The sequence below is a fragment of the Canis aureus genome, chromosome 15 (genome assembly GCF_053574225.1).
Source record: "Canis aureus isolate CA01 chromosome 15, VMU_Caureus_v.1.0, whole genome shotgun sequence".
Classification (NCBI taxonomy): Eukaryota; Metazoa; Chordata; class Mammalia; order Carnivora; family Canidae; genus Canis; species Canis aureus.
In genome coordinates, this window is record NC_135625.1 from 1,637,380 (window position 1) to 1,653,418 (window position 16,039).

The 16,039-nt window shown below is 50.6% G+C and overlaps 1 protein-coding gene across 2 annotated transcripts in view; it reads right to left on the bottom strand.

The window, feature by feature from the left end:
- CSMD1 (CUB and Sushi multiple domains 1) overlaps window positions 1-16,039 on the bottom strand; it is a 1,870,054-nt gene that overhangs the window by 223,043 nt on the left and 1,630,972 nt on the right. For both annotated transcript variants that reach the window (XM_077848529.1, XM_077848528.1), the window contains exons 30-33: window positions 13,423-13,617; window positions 8,087-8,203; window positions 2,451-2,564; window positions 784-879 (exon numbers count right to left, since the gene is read on the bottom strand). In XM_077848529.1, coding sequence (XP_077704655.1) covers window positions 784-879; window positions 2,451-2,564; window positions 8,087-8,203; window positions 13,423-13,617 — 522 coding nt within the window. The remainder of the gene's footprint in view (window positions 1-783; window positions 880-2,450; window positions 2,565-8,086; window positions 8,204-13,422; window positions 13,618-16,039) is intronic.

Below are 16,039 nucleotides of genomic sequence, written 5' to 3' on the forward strand. Positions count from 1 at the left end.
AAACTAAGTATTTCTTCTTTTTTTGGAATACACAGTTTGTCTCTGCAGATGGTAATCTCTGTCACACTTCAAGCTCCACAGCCAATTCCAAGTTTACCCAGAGACCCTCTCTGTGCTTCTGAAACTGTATAAACAGTTTATATATATATTTTTCAAGTTCATGTAATGAATATTGCAAGATAAAGGTAAACTAGAAATAGGGGGAAAAATCCTCAAAATTTTTTTTAAGAAACTTTGTGCCATCTTAAACATTTTGAATAAGCTCCAGTTTCACAAATAAATATAAAAGAGTCAAAGTGCCAAGAGTTAATGGAACGCAAACAAATTAAAATAGGTATTTAGGGGGATGAGAGCTCGGATGGTATTTGGGGTTTCGTTTGATTTTGTTAAGTTGCTTTTTCAAGTAGTTTTCACAGGAAGATTTGGAAATGACTAATGTGGTTTAAAGGTATTTTATTGAAGCAGTTCCTGAAACCTCAACTATGACACACTTTGCCTAATTCCACAAAATATTATGACCTATGTGAAATCCTTTTGCAAAAGGTGAAGTGCTATACAGGGGGGATTTGTGTTTCCTGATGATGCCTCATCCAGACGAATGAGCTGTTACTGTGCCTTTGTAGTAGAAATATCATATTTCAGCGTCAAAAAAGGTGATGATTTTTATCAAATTGTTTTATCATCAATATAGGACTACCCTCAACTTCCCAAATATCAGAAAAAAACCCAAGCCAGCCCCGCAGACCAGATCCCGTTACCGCTCCTAAGCGCGCCGCACCTTACCTTGGTAAACGAAGTGGAAGCCGCGGGCGGACGCGCCGCTCTTGGCGCTGAACCGGAGGAGAATCTGGTTCGAGGTCGCCAAAGGCAGCGTTTCACCTAAGGGAGAAAGCAGAGGACACTCATGGGCGGGACAGGCCACACCTGCCACGCGGAGGACGGTATTGCTGGGAACCGATGATGAACCCGGAATTTCGCATTTAGCTGTTGGACTTTTACCGACTCCCCCTCGGGCTTAGGGCCCGGATACACCGCTTCCGTCAAGATTTTAAAACTGCTCTTGTCTATTCGTTCTGCCACGACGTCACTTTGACAACCGTGGCCTTCGTGCCTTCCTCCAAGGCCGGCTCTGCTAGGGGTCAGCCGACGCCGTGGGAAGTCGGGGAGTCAGACCCATCGCGGACTCGGCATCAACTTTATTTGACGATGACTTGCAAGGATTCTACTGAAATTGAGCAAGTCTGAATCCTCAAAAATACTAAAGCATTCCGGAAAAAAATAAAAACTAATGAAACGGTATTTCCACCTTTGACAGTAGCGCCAGGCCACAGATACGACCCCTGTGCGTGCTGCCGAGGGGCACACGGGCGGCCCAGGTGAATCTGTCCCTATGGACCAGGATTTTAAATCTGTATCTTGTGATGCGTTTCGACACATCACATCAGTGGATGTTGGCAGAAAATGGCAAGACATGGGTCTCAAGACCGTTGGCTCGTGATGGGAAATCATCCAATCCCAACCTTGGTCGGCAAGAGTCTGTGACGCACACGTAGACTGTGACTGGGTCAGTGGTGAGAAGACATCGGTGGTACGATCCCTGCTGCTTTGCTCAAGTGCGTACTATTCACCACTAAAACTGATGCCTTTTGGTGAATATCCATGTTCTTTGATAGGGAAAGACTCCACATGTGCTTTTAAATAAAAGTACAGCACAGGGGAGCCTGGCTGGCTCTGGTGGTGAAGCGTCTGCCTTGAGCGCAAGTCGTGACCCTGGGATCCCTGGTCGAGCCCCACATCGGGCCCCCTGCTCAGCGGAGAGTCTGCTCCTCGCTCCGACCCTCACCTCACTCACCCCACTCGTGCTCTCTGTCTCTCTTTCAAATAAAGAATTTATTTTTAAATAAAAGTAATGCATAAAACCTGGGCTGTGAGGCAGCACCCCACGTTTGGCGAGGCCCCTCGCGGCCCCGTGCATGTATCTGCACACCCATGCACGCAGCGTGCTCACATACGAGCACGATGAGCTCTCTATGTACATCCGTACTTAAAGGCCGGCCACGATTTAGACCAAAGCACTGATACCGTTTATCTCCTATAAGATTATGGGACAGAGAGGAGAAAATAGACGACACAGGGTCATTTGTCACCCCTTCTTTTTCTGATGTTTGTTACTGAGATGGGTGTTGTATTTTCTACGACCTTAGTAAGTAAGATGATGAAGGTCTGCGGTTCTACACGTGGGATAAAGATACAGCTGAAGTTTTGCATCAAACATGAGGTCATAAAAAAAAAATGAGGTCATTAAAAAAATTTAAAAAAAAATAAGGTCATGCTAAACGAGCGGGCACAAAGATGATCGCATTTCTTTCATGAGCAAGAAAAAACGAATGACGAGTCTGAACCTAGTCGTTCTGGCTAAGTGAACCCGACAGGCCTCCCCGGACGCTTACCTGAATGGGACCCGGAGAGCGAGCTGAGGAGTCTGGCCTGTGGGTGTGTCCCGTCAAATAATTCCGCCAAATCGTTGAGCGCCGTCTGGAAATAGGCAAACTGTCCAAACACCACTGCAAAACAAGGCGGGTGGGGGGGTTGGCACAGCGTAGCTTTTTCAAAAAAAGAAAGACACGGAGATCGGTTGTCCTATCGATGGATTCCTCCGAAGGGTCATGATCCTAAGAATCCTTGGGAAATCCTGAACTGGTTTTCTCCGGTGTCTAAGAGTTATCAGTTGCTTAAACAATTTCATTTTGCTTCTTGATGGCTTCACACTTAATAAAAGGAATAAAATACTGTTCCCTGTCTAGGTTGAATACTATTTTTTTTAAAAAGTAATGAGTTAGGATAGGAGAAAAATAGCCAGACAGAGGCTCCATTTATTTAAGAGCAGTTAATGGCATCTTTGAGGCACGAGGATCAAGGGACTTGTTGGTTTTAAAAACAAGCCAAACGATAAAAAGAAAAACTAAAAGCATGCCAATTTGGCCAAAACTTAATATTCTTTACTTACGATTATCGTAAGGCCAAATTCATATGGACGTGATGCAGTTTATATGCAAGTCAGCAACGTAGTGGAAAAATTAGTCGTCGTTATTCCAATGCACAGTTTTATTTATCTCAAAAGTGATATGAACATCACGAACACGCCTCCTCCAAGTAAAACGGGGCTGTGCAGTGCATTACTTCAAATTTATCGAATTTTTTTGTACTCAAGTCAACAAGAGCCTTCACAACATTTAGGGACACTTGTGACTTAGCACGTAGGCCGGGGGCATGTCACTCTCATGTGTGTGGAAGGATTAAACTAGACTCATCCTGAATCATCCGACGTGAGACATGGATGCGGGCATCTCCGTTATCAGGTCAGGATTCCAACAGAAGGATCAATGCAGGTGCTGGCAAAACGGAGGGGGTCTGGGTGTGGCCGCCTGAGCGTGTGTGTCCGCATGTGCACACGCCTCTCACGTGTGTGTGTCGTATGCATCGCGTGCAGCACGGATGCCATAGGATATATGCGCAGCCATATACACGTATTTCGAGATTTTTATGATTGGAAGAATTAGAAGGAGGAAGAGAACTTCGTGATGTCAACATGGTTCTGGCTCCTACAATTCCTTTGTTCACAGCCTCCCCCCCCTACTGTTCCCCGGAATAAATCATCATGTTGGAGGCAGGACACTTGGGTTTTTTTCTTTTTTTTTTCCAATGTTTCAAAAGGGAATGGTGCACACATAATTTCAAGAAACCTGTACTGATTGATTGATTGATTGATTGATTGATTGATTTTAAGAGACTTTTAGGAGGCATCCACTGTATGCCAGACTCTGAAGATGAGCAGGACAGAGTCCCGGCCCCGGGGCCGTCACACACCAAGGTGCCCAGCGCTCCCGCAACGAATGCAGACTGAGGGGCCAACGTGGGGCTTCCTGGGCCAGCTGCCTGGGCTGCCTTCAGGGCCGGTGGGGAGGTGGGGTGCCCCGAGGAGCGGACGGCTGCCAAGAGCGACAGGTGCTCACTGCTGTGGCCGCTGTGGCGAGGGGCGACCATGAAGGGAGCAGGGAAGGGGCTGTAGGACATGAGCCACGGGGCAGCCGCTCCTCGCTCGGGGGCCAGGGGGCTGTCCAGGTCGGACGGGGGACACAGCAGGATCGCTGGTCCTCAGAGCAGGAGAACCGAAACCCTGCCGTGTAAGAATGGGGTGCAGGCCATTTATTCCAGCAGGTGAACATGAAGGGTCAGATTCTGCCCGTGATGAATGTGGCCAAGGGTGTGGGCGGGCGCTCAGCCACGGAGGGGAGGAGAGCGATTAGGGAGCAAGGCCTCCGCAGCCCGAGGCTGTAGGGCCAGGAAGACACACCTAAATATGTGGGGTTTCCTCCTGGGCAAAACAGGGAGGGAAGGATGCACATCGAGGTGTTTCCGTGATCAGAGCTTTGTTTTAGGAAGGATACTTTGGTGATGCTTTTGGGTGAAAATAGGGAGAGGACTAGGATAAGGACTGGGGTAAGGCCTGGGGTAAGGACTGGGGTAAGGCCCGGGTAAGGACCGGGTAAGGATGGGGTAAGGACGGGGTAAGGCCCGGGTAAGGCCTGGGGTAAGGACCGGGGTAAGGATGGGGTAAGGACTGGGTAGGACTGGGGTAAGGCCTGGGGTAAGGACCGGGGTAAGGACGGGATAAGGACGGGGTAAGGACCAGTGTAAGGATGGGGTAAGGACAGGGTAAGGACCGGGTAAGGCCTGGGGTAAGGACCGGGGTAAGGACGGGATAAGGACGGGGTAAGGACCGGAGTAAGGATGGGGTAAGGACAGGGTAAGGACAGGGTAAGATCTGGGTAAGAACCTGGGTAAGGACTGGGTAAGGACCGGGGTAAGGGTGGGGTAAGGACCGGGGTAAGAACCAGGTAAGGACTGGGGTAAGGCCCAGGTAAGGCCCAGGGTAAGGACAGGGGTAAGGCCAGGGGTAAGGACAGGGGTAAGGCCAGGGGTAAGGACTGGGGTAAATATGGGGTAAGGCTGGGGTAAGGACTGGGGTAAGGCCGGGTACGGCCCTGGGTAAGGACCAGGGTAAGGACCAGGTAAGGCCCGGGGTAAGGACTGGGTAAGGCCTGGGGTAGTGCCTGGGGTAAGGCCTGGGGTAAGGACTAGGGTAAGGACCAGGTAAGGCCTGGGGCAAGGACCAGGGTAAGGACCAGGGTAAGGACCAGGTAATGCCCGGGGTATCCCACGACCCTCCTGACCCGTCCTGCCCGTCGAGAGCCTGTTTTCCCCGATGCCCCTTCCCACGGCGTGATGCACCCCAGGAGCTGCCGCGGGATTTAAAGGGTGGGCATTTCACGGGCTTGGATTTGTTTTATTCCTCTCGGCCCTTGCGACAACTGTTGAACCAATTATTGAATTAATTTATTTCCCAGGAAAAGAGTAAAAAAAGTGAAGAAAGTGTGAGACAAGACAGTATAGATTTTCACTAAATGCTCTGTATAACTCCTTTAATCTAAAATTAGGATTCTCTGCCTGGATTGGATGTGATCAATGGATATCATTAAACATTTCAAACCGGGAAGCTACGATCGCTATTTGGGATGGAGGTGAGACGGCATTTTTCTGTTGAAAAATCCTAACTGCGTGGTGACAATTCAGTGGGTTTTGAAGCACCCCCGGATCGCAGGACACGGCTGCTGCGTTCCACTGGGATAAATACGTTCTGTCGCACGTCCGTGAGCAAAAATAAGAGGAATGTTCACGGGGGGGAGAGTAATTGGAGGATGTTGGGAGCACTCAGGTGGGCGGCGGGAAGGAGCGGGGACAACCGAGGGACGCTGCTTTCGGAGCGGGTCCCGCACCAAGGTGAGAGCTGGGGGCTACTCTGGGCCGTGCCGCCGGCTTATGATGACAGGACGTCCTCGGGAGCCCCGTCCTGCCGGTGCCTGCCCTCCGCCTGCAGCACGCTGGCCCCCTCCCGGCCCTACAGCTCGGGCTGTCGCCGGCTCCGGAGACGAGCCGGCCCGGCACCCATCGCCGTCGGCAGCGCCCGGGGCAGACACCGACCGCGTGGGTCAGGGACCAGCAGGGACGTCACGAGGGCCCGGGGCTGAAGCCCCTCAGGCAGTCAGCGGGGGCAGCTTCCCACGAGCTCCCAGGGGCCTCGGGAGGAAAACCAGAGGGTTCCCCCGAACCGTGTGCACCGCCTCCTGACCCGCCCGGAGCCTCCCTGCCAGGAGCTTGTGCCTCTTACAGGGTTTCCCTCCAACAAGCGCTAACCTTAGGATTTCTGTACCTTTGCTTTAGTCTATGAGTGGGTGGCTGGTATGTGAATGTGAAGACCACAAAACACAAACCACCCAAACCAAACCAAACCAACAAACAGAACTTAACTATGTAGACTTTAAAATTTTACTATTGGGGGGAAAAGCTAGTCTATAAAGTCATAAAAAGCTTCTACGTGGTTTACTGCAGGAGAGCGCGCAAAGGCTAAGTGGCTTCGGTGGCGCAGGGGAGACGGGGGCAGCGCAGGGGAGACAGGGGCGATGCAGGTAAGATGGAGCAGTGCAGGGGACACAGGGGCAGCACAGGTGTGACGGGAGCAGTGCAGGTGTGACGGGGCAGCACAGGTGAGACGGGGAAGCGCAGGTGAGACAGAGCAGTGCAGGTGAGACGGGGGCAGTGCAGGTGAGATAGGGGCAGTGCAGGGGAGACGGGGGCAGCGCAGGGGAGACGGGGGCAATGCAGGTAAGATGGAGCAGTGCAGGGGACACAGGGGCAGCACAGGTGTGACGGGAGCAGTGCAAGTGAGACAGGGGCAGTGCAGGTGTGACGGGGCAGCACAGGTGAGACAGGAGCGCAGGTGAGATGGGGCAGCACAGGTGAGATGGAAGAGCACAGATGAGACAGAGCAGTGCAGGTGAGACGGGGGCAGTGCAGGTGAGAGGGGGGCAGCGCAGGTGAGATGGAAGAGCACAGGTGAGATGGAGCAGTGCAGTTGAGATGGGGCAGCACAGGTGAGAGGGGAGCAGTGCAGGTGAGATGGGGTCAGCACAGGTGAGACGGGGGCAGCGCAGGTGAGATAGGGCAGCACAGGTGAGACGGAAGAGCGCAGGTGAGACGGAGCAGTGCAGGTGAGACGGAGCAACACAGGTGAAAGGGGAGCAGTGCAGGTGAGACAGGGCAGCACGGGTGAGACGGGGTCAGCGCAGGTGAGATGGGGCAGCGCAGGTGAGACGGAAGAGGGCAGGTGAGACAGAGCAGTGCAGGTGAGACGAGGCAGCACAGGTGAGAGGGGGGCAGTGCAGGTGAGATGGAGTCAGCACAGGTGAGATGGGGGCAGCACAGGTGAGATGGAAGAGCGCAGGTGAGATGGAGCAGTGCAGGTGAGACGGGTCAGTGCAGGTGAGATGGGGGCAGTGCAGGTGAGAGGAGAGCAGTGCAGGTGAGACGGAGCAGTGCAGGTGAGATGGGGCAACACAGGTGAAAGGGGAGCAGTGCAGGTGAGACGGGGCAGCGCAGGTGAGATGGAAGAGCACAGGTGAGACAGAGCAGTGCAGGTGAGATGGGGCAGCGCAGGTGAGAGGGGAGCAGTGCAGGTGAGTCGGGGGCAGCAGGCATTCAGCTGTGGCGGCAGGTGCGCTGAGCCAGGCCCCCTGGGGAGGCAACCCCGGGTCAGCCGGTGGTGCCCGGCAGCGGAGGGTGGGAGGGAGGCCGCGGGAGGCCCGGGGAGTCTCACACCTCAGAGTGTCATCCCTCGGGGGTGGGGTGTCACCGGCCCAGGGGTTTCCGTCATGTGTGTGCCGGGTGACACAGGGTGTGCCCTCGCCCCCGCACGCCCACCCTCCCTGGGGAAAGATGCGTTCACAGGAAAGTAGAGCAAGGACGAACGTGCTCTCCGAGTTTTCTGGATCCCACCCTCAGCAGAGCGTGTCCCCGTGGAGAGCGGCTCGCGGCGGGAGCTCCGTACCCCCAGGAGCCCGCCGCCGCGCTGCCACCCATCCCCTTGGACACGATTCTGCTGCATCAGGAGCCGAAGCACCAGGTTACCCGATGACACGGAACTTGGGGGACCAAGCGCGGCGACGAGCGAGCCCCGAGGGCAACTCACCGAACTCCTTGGGCACCGAGATGGAGTAGACGCACGTCTGGCCGGCCGTGTAGTTGTGCGGGTAGTTCGGCGACAGGACGACGCCCTCGGATCCCGCGTACTGGCCTCCGCAGGGAGCTGCAGGCAGAGGCAGCCCGTGAGCGCAGCAGCCAGGTGACAGGGCGGCCCGGCCCAAGGGGACGGAGGGCGGCGGCGCTCACGGCCGGGACAACTGGCCCGGGCTGCGCGCTGTGGGGAGCGCAGTCGCCAGGGCTGCAGGTGCCACCGGGTGAGCAGCGCAGGTGGAGTCGCGCGGGGCTGCGACGCTCCGACCCTCCGTCATCCTGCTCCTGTGACGGCGACAGGGACGGTCTCCGATTTCTACTGCTTTGCGTCAGGACAGGGCTCGGGGGAAATCAATGTCTGCTGCTGTCCTCTGGTGGCCGCTCGACTTGGTGCCTCGCGGGGTCGGGGCAAGCGTAACACGCCAAGGACTGGGGTGTCCGAGTCTCTCCCTGTGAGCGTGGCTTGAGCCCACTGGGTCCCTAAGCAGGGGGTGGGGGTCGGGCTGCGCCTGTCCTGGGTTCCCCTCTGGTCACTGCATTCGCTGGGCCGTTTGCCGAGAAATCACCAGGCACAGAAGCTCCACCTTAGCCCGGACGCCCTCGGGCCCCCAGGGCCCTGGGCACCTGCCCGCACGCCGGCCCCCCATCACCTCCGCCCGCCCCCCCCCCCCCCCGAGGGCCCGGCGTTTCAGCAGAGAAAGTCTCTATTTCTACGACTTGGCCTTCTCCGCGGGAGACTTCCCCAGCCCTAGGAGGGGGCGGACGTGCGGCTGAGGAGCAGCCATCAGCACACCCTGAGGGCCCAGGTGATGGGCTTTCTCCACAATTAGTAAAGCTCCTGGGAGTTCCCGACCCCAACATCGAGTCCCCCGCTCGGGGTTTGTGAGATGCCGAAGCCGTAGCCACAACGGCGGGGGGACCCGCGCGCCTCTCCTCCGTGTCGGAGCAAAGGAGCTTGTGCGTCCGACAGCTTTGATCTGTGATCGGCAGGTAGAGATTTTATTTGACTAAACTAAGCGGGGTCTCCGTGCTGATGTCTTAATTCAGAATGATTTCATCCTTGTGATGCACTTCCATTGACATTTTTACGATTCTAGATAGAAAAATGTTATTTTAACTTCTTGATGTAAGTTAAACTCCCAAACTGCAGACTTTGCGTGAAACGCTGGGTGACTCGTTCTACTAGTTTAGATAAGTTTCTGAAATTTTTTTTTCCACCTCGTCCATATAAGCGTAATCGGGATATTTTGGGACATTTTTTTTCCTTAAGAGCTTAAAGCTCAAGTTTTACAAAGTAAGTCCCAATAAAGAATAGAAATTTATCTTTTTTTCAAGCAGATAGTTGTGCAAATGCCCCCCCCTTTTTTCATCTAGAAAACTCATCCAGTTCAAATTTTAAGGCACACATATAGAAAAAAAATAATAAAAGTAAATCATCGCTGGGGTAACATCTGGATGCCCAAATTATCAGACAGGCAGAAATCTTATCAAGGACACTGTCTGATGATTTTGTGAAAGAATAACTGCAAATATTTATTTTGTTCAAGGATAGGATGAAAGAGGAGTATTTTATAACAGAAGACATTAAAAAAAAAGAAAGATGAAAGGAAACTGACCTGTCATTTTAGGTCTACTGCTTCCTTGATAGGTAGTGTTATGCCTACATACATTTGTCCTCAGACACTAAAGATAAGCACCAAAACTGTGTATTTCCAACATAACCAAACATTTGTGAAAATGATAAAAAATATGTTGAGAACTTTCATTTCATTCTCAATAATTATTCTGTCTATATCACTGTGTTGACCTAAGAAATAGATGGGTATGGGTTTTTCCATAGTAGAAATTATTTAATATTAATGTGATAAAAGAAAAAATAGATTATGTGCTTACTCTTTGCTAATTAATATATCACATGGATCGTTTCCTAAATGAATAAAGAGTTGCAACAGCACCATTGTCGATGGCGACAAGAAACCTACTCATCCACCTGGTTAACTGGCATGTAGGTCTCATATGCAAAAGGCAAAAAAAAAAAAAAAAAGGCAAAAATAAAGTCAAAATAAAGTAAAAAAAAAAAGGCAAAAGAAAAGGCCAAAAAAAAAGGCAAAAAAAAAAAAAAAAGGCAAAAAAATGCAACCGAGTTGAATATAGACCAAAAAACAGAACAGCAAACGTCCTGACCCACGAAAGGGGATCCAGACTGTTTCAAATTCAGTTCTTACTTTATAGTAAATTTCAGTGAAGAAAAACTGTAGGTGACAGATGAATCACCAAGAAAAAAAAATCAAATCCTACATTGAAAACACACCCGTCCAAACACACTGCCTGCACCCCACAGTGTACGAGCTGTCGAAACGTAGAAAAATGCAGCGGAAGTCCCCTGGTTTACTTGGTCATCTGAGGGATCCACAGATACCGATTCGTGCATTAAATGTGCTCTTCTGCACGACAGATCCAGAGAAAGCTAGGCGGGAGGTAATTTCTGGTTTAATGGTTTGGAATTTTGAGTTTTACTGAAATGTAAACAAAGAGCATAAATAAAAATTTATGTTTTATGCAATTCGAGGAATGGTCAGTAGAAATTGTGCTTGACTTTACAGGTCTTCAAATACGGAAAAAGAAATAGTCCCCATGTGACTTTATTCATGTCTGTTTTATGGCTGGGCTGTTTATTATCATTCCTCCGTAAGTTCAAATATTTTTTTAAGTTTCGGACGTAGTTCCCACAGCATTATTATTTAACGAAGTCTAAGTCTCAACTTCTGTCTTATTTTTCCTTGGGTCCCCGTATATACTCCCTACAGAGATCTCCGAAGACGGATATGGACACACCTGGGGGGTACAGATCATATAATGGAACACAAGAAAAAAAAATTATAACTTTTATCCCAAGTCGCACCTTTTTAAATGTCTATGTTCCTGCATTATGTGGGTGGCACGCCTGCTGGGAATGTGAGCGTGTGTGAATGCACTGGAGACACGGGGACTCCACGCTCAACTGTCACATGCCGACTGGATGTGATCAAGAGTCTGGATCATTGCCCTTTGTTTTGTGAAAGCAATGGTGTGCGCCCTTTACACATAGATTAAAACGTACGTATAGAATCAAGATGCTCTATTTCCGGAGCACCTACTTTGCTGGAGAGCCGTATGCATATCCCATTAAATCCCCCAACACTGGCGAGGTCGGTGTTACCCTCTGAGCGCTGGCTGGTGAAGCCAGGACTTGGCCGCCTCTAGATGGGTGACCCCAGGGCCTCTGCTCCAGCCCCACCCCGGGAACCTCGTTCCCAAAGCATGAGGGTCCTCAAGCCCCAGGCGGGTACCTTGTGGGCAGCCCGTGACCCGGGGCCGGGGCCCATGGGTGTGCACTCCCCGGGCCCTTCAGGCGCTAGGAGGCTGGCGGCAACCAGCTGGAGGCCCTCCTGCAGGACAGGTGTCGCCCACAGGACCCCTCCCAGGTGGAGGCTCGAGCTCACACCTTAGCCTCCCGGGTGCCCTGTCTGGAGGCCCTCGGCCTTCCCTCCTGCGAGTGGGCGCCACCAAGGGGGACTCGCAACATGTACGTCGTTAAATGTCCCAAAGCGACTCACACAATAATTTAAATGTGTAGCCGTGCAGCAGTTTTCATTAAATAGATCCATGGAGGGGCACCTGGGGGCTCAGTGGTTGAGCGTTGGCCTCCGGCTCGGGGCATGATCTCAGGGTCCTGGGATCGAGTCCCGTGTCGGGCTCCCTGCTCAGCCGGGAGTCGGCTTCTCCCTCACCTGCTGCTCCTCCTGCTAGTGCTCTCTCTCTCTCTCTCTCTCTCTCTCTCTCACTCTCTTGCTCTCCCCCAAACAAATAAGCAAAATCTAAAAAATAACGGATCTACGGAAAGCACAGATTCATAAACTGGGCTTTTGATCATGATTTAAAAAACAAAACAAAAATAACTTACACTGCCTAGAGCTGAAGATCTACAAAATCCCCTTATAAATTTGCTTTTTATATATGCAGATTATTGTTTGCATATATATGTATCTATATCATGTGCACGATAAACATATATTTAATATATATTTAATATAATATATATATTTAATATATATTTAATATATATATTAAATACATTTAATATATATTTGTCTATTGAATCTAATATACTTTTTCTAATGTATTTATTTAAATATTTTAAGCATATTTTAATATATATTATATGGTTATATGTTTATATATTACCTACACTATAAATAAATTGTATATATGTTTACTGTATGTCTATAGGGTATTTCCCTTTATGTATATATGCGTAAAGAGTAATTTACATATGTAATAAGTGATTTTCAAATTTTCAAATGCAAAAAGTAACAGTAAACATCGAAACAGAAGTTTTAGGTACTTTTTAAGAATTGGAGATGAATGATGTTTCTCAGGTCTTTCCAAATCTATGAGGTTCTCGGGCATTTTGTGAGCACATTATTTATATTCTATAAAGGGCACTTGCATTTTAAATGTGGTTAATATAAGATGTTAATATTGTGTGGGGGGTGAGTTTGGGGTTAAGTGCAACACATCTAACTAAACTGGTCCATGAGTTCATCCCAAAATAACTCGGAAATCATTTTTTTTCTGCTAAAAATCATGGGGTTTTAGCATCTTCTTTTTAATGGGCATCATTCTAAGAGTAGAGGGTACAAGTCTCCCACTGGAGTTTTGTCTGGAGGCCCCGATGCACCCACGCACGGGAGTACCACACACGGTAGGGCCAGCACCCGACAACCTGGGCTGCCTCCAAGTCCCTGCGCTGCTCTGGCTGCAGGGCGGCTCCGTGCCTGTTACTACGCGGCCTTAAGAACGTAACGCCCATCCACAGAGTGGCGACAATTGGTACTTGGGGGGGAAATGACACATAAATGTATAGAGAGCGAGAGACAGAGACAGAGCGGGAGAGGCCCAGGGAGACCCAGGGAGACCCAGGGAGACCCAGGGACATGACAGAGTCGGAGGCAGAAGGGTTGCAGCTAGACACCGGCGGCGAGCAGCTCTTAGCGACGCTGGGCCTAGACTCCCCAACCCAGAGGTCAGGGGTGCTGGACAAGCCAGCGGAGATGGGGATCGGCCTTCTTCCAGAGGCGCACACAGGGGCCCCTACACGGGCATGTCAGGTGGTCGAGCATGGGGAGGACCTGGTCCATGCAACAGGCCAGGATGGGGAGGACCCTCACCCCCAGGGCAGACGGAGCGGTGACGGGTGGCGGCGTTGGGAGATGAGCCGTGCCCTCACCCAGGGGGGCCCCGACCCCGTACCGTTGCAGGAGGGCAGCGCGCGGCTCCAGGCGGGCTTCCCGTCCTCTCCGATCACGCACGTGATGGACGAGGGGTCGACGATCTTGTAGCCGGAGTCACACTGGTAGGTGACGGTGGAGCCAAGCTTGAAGTCGACGCCAATCCTTGTCCCGTTCATTATGTTCCCGGGGTCGAAGCAGGCTTCCCGCGGCTTCTCTGTGGAAGAACAGAGGCCAGCTCCGTGAGGCCAGGAGGCCATCCCTCCGTCGGGCTGCTTACCCTTCTGTGTAGGGCCTCGGACGGCGCTGGGGGATGAGAAAGGCTCCACGAGTATCCCTAGGCCCACCTATGACCAAGTGACTAGTTCATCATCAAGTGGGCATTAATAGTGTTACGTCCTGAAAATGATGGCCACGTCAACAGCGGCCAGCCAGTAATTAAATATCATACAAGAAGAGGAAAAACTCCTGTTTAATAAAATCATTTATTTTTTTTAACCACGTTACTCAAGAATTGCTTTGAATTACTTTCATCGAAGTTAAAAAGAAATACAGACTTATTTTCTAACGCATCCCCCGCAACACACACACACACACACACACACACACTCTGGATTACAGCACTCAGCCAAGGACACCGACTCTGGAAAAGTCGAGGTCATTTTCGACCCGTGTGCTCAGGTCACATTCACGTGAAACCACAGCACGCGTGGGGCAGCGGGGAGAGAAGTCGGCCTCTCGGGAAGGCCGGCTGGGTCCCTGGGTGCTAAGCACACTGTCGGACCCCGGTGGCCGTGGGCAGGGGGAGGCCAAGCAAGGGAAGGGGCGGGTTCCTGGGCTCCCACTGCGCTTCCGAGGCCAGTGCACGCTCCCGGGGAGGCACCGACGGGCCCACGCCCAGCATCTGCCCACCCCGCCTGCAGGAGCTGTGACCCCAGGGCCCTTCCACCGCGGCCGCCGGGCCGGGCGCTGCGGGCTGTACCTCTGCTCCTCAGTCGGCGAGGATGGTCGCCGGCCTCCTTAAATCTTGGGAGTCTGAAGCTCAAGAGAAGTTCAAAAACATTCACTGAAAACTTGTCTTTTCCCAAATATATATACAAAACGGTCTTGTTTTGTTTTTTGTTTTTTTTGTGTTTTTTTTTTTTTTTGTCCCCTCTGAGACTTGTAGGTATATGGTTGATTCCAGTCAACTTTCGGTAACCTTAGTATTTTAAATGTCTTTATATTCAATAGATCTCCTAAAATACCCCTATACGTTTTCCTACATATTCCAGCAAATGTATCGTTACATCGCCCAGCGTTTCGTCATCTGAACTGCTTCCTGCTTATGCAAGTCAACAGCCTTGACGCCATCACCTAAGATCCCGGTGATGCCGGAAGGCTCTAGAAATGAACTTTTGTAGATCTTCACGTGATCGATAGAGAAGTTACCTGAGATCGTCATCTTTAATTTTTAGCTGAAAGTCATAAAACTACAGTTTGACTTCTGAGAAAGAGAGAGAGAGAGAGGGAGAGAGAATGGGGTCGTTCACATCAGTTCATGCGCAAGGACAGCGTGAGTGGATAAAATGAGCCTGTTTTTGCTCTTTCCTCTTGGCTCAACGCTCCTTCCCACTGCAGAAAGTTTATACCTGTCAGGTCCTTCATTCATTTGTACAAAATCCAGGGCTGACCACCCATATACAGGATCTCTGAAAATTATAAGCGGTAGACTGAATTTTTTTTTGGCTGGGGTTAATGCTGATCCCTATTTAAATGGTTTTTCTTACTGATTGTCTATGTGGTGCTCATTACTGATTCTACAAACTCATCTTTGGAGGAAGGGCATCCTGAGAGATTGTGCAGATATGCATGAAAGGTGAATGATGAAATGAGCTTTTTTTAAATTTTTTTTGAAATGAGCTTTGAAAACTGTGCACTGTACAATCTCTCAGGAATGGATGTACATAGAGGGAGGGAAGAAAAGCACAAAGGTTGGGAAGTTTTGCAGGAAGAAAAAGGAGGCCTGTTAACTATATTTATTCCACATTTTCTATTATATTTATAATGACCTACGTGTCAACATCAGCCAAACAGAGCTCTCTTTGGCCATTGTTGACTTAATCTTGATGTGGATAAAAGAGAGGGTTGGTCGGGACCCCTGGGTGGCGCAGCGGTTTGGCGCCTGCCTTTGGCCCAGGGCCCGATCCTGGAGACCCGGGATCGAATCCCACGTCGGGCTCCCTGTGCATGGAGCCTGCTTCTCCCTCTGCCTGTGTCTCTGCCTCTGCCTCTCTCTCTCTCTCTCTCTCTCTCTCTGTGACTATCATAAATAAATAAAAATTAAAAAAAAAAAGAGAGGGTTGGTCAGGAAGGTTTCCTGGAGGACATGATGCCCCTGGGGTCCCGGAAATCAAGCCCCAAGTCAGGCTCTCTGCTCAGCAAGGAGCCTGCTCCTCCTTCTCCCTCTGCCTTTCCCTCCTGCTTGTGCTCTCTCACTCACTCTCAAATAAATAAATTAAATCTTAAAAAAAAACAAACAAACAGAAGCTAAAAATAACTTCAATGCCCTCAAAAGGAAAATACATAAATAAATTAGGATATAAACCATACAAGAAAAAAAAATTCTCGATTCTTAAGACTCTCCTATGCTAATTTAA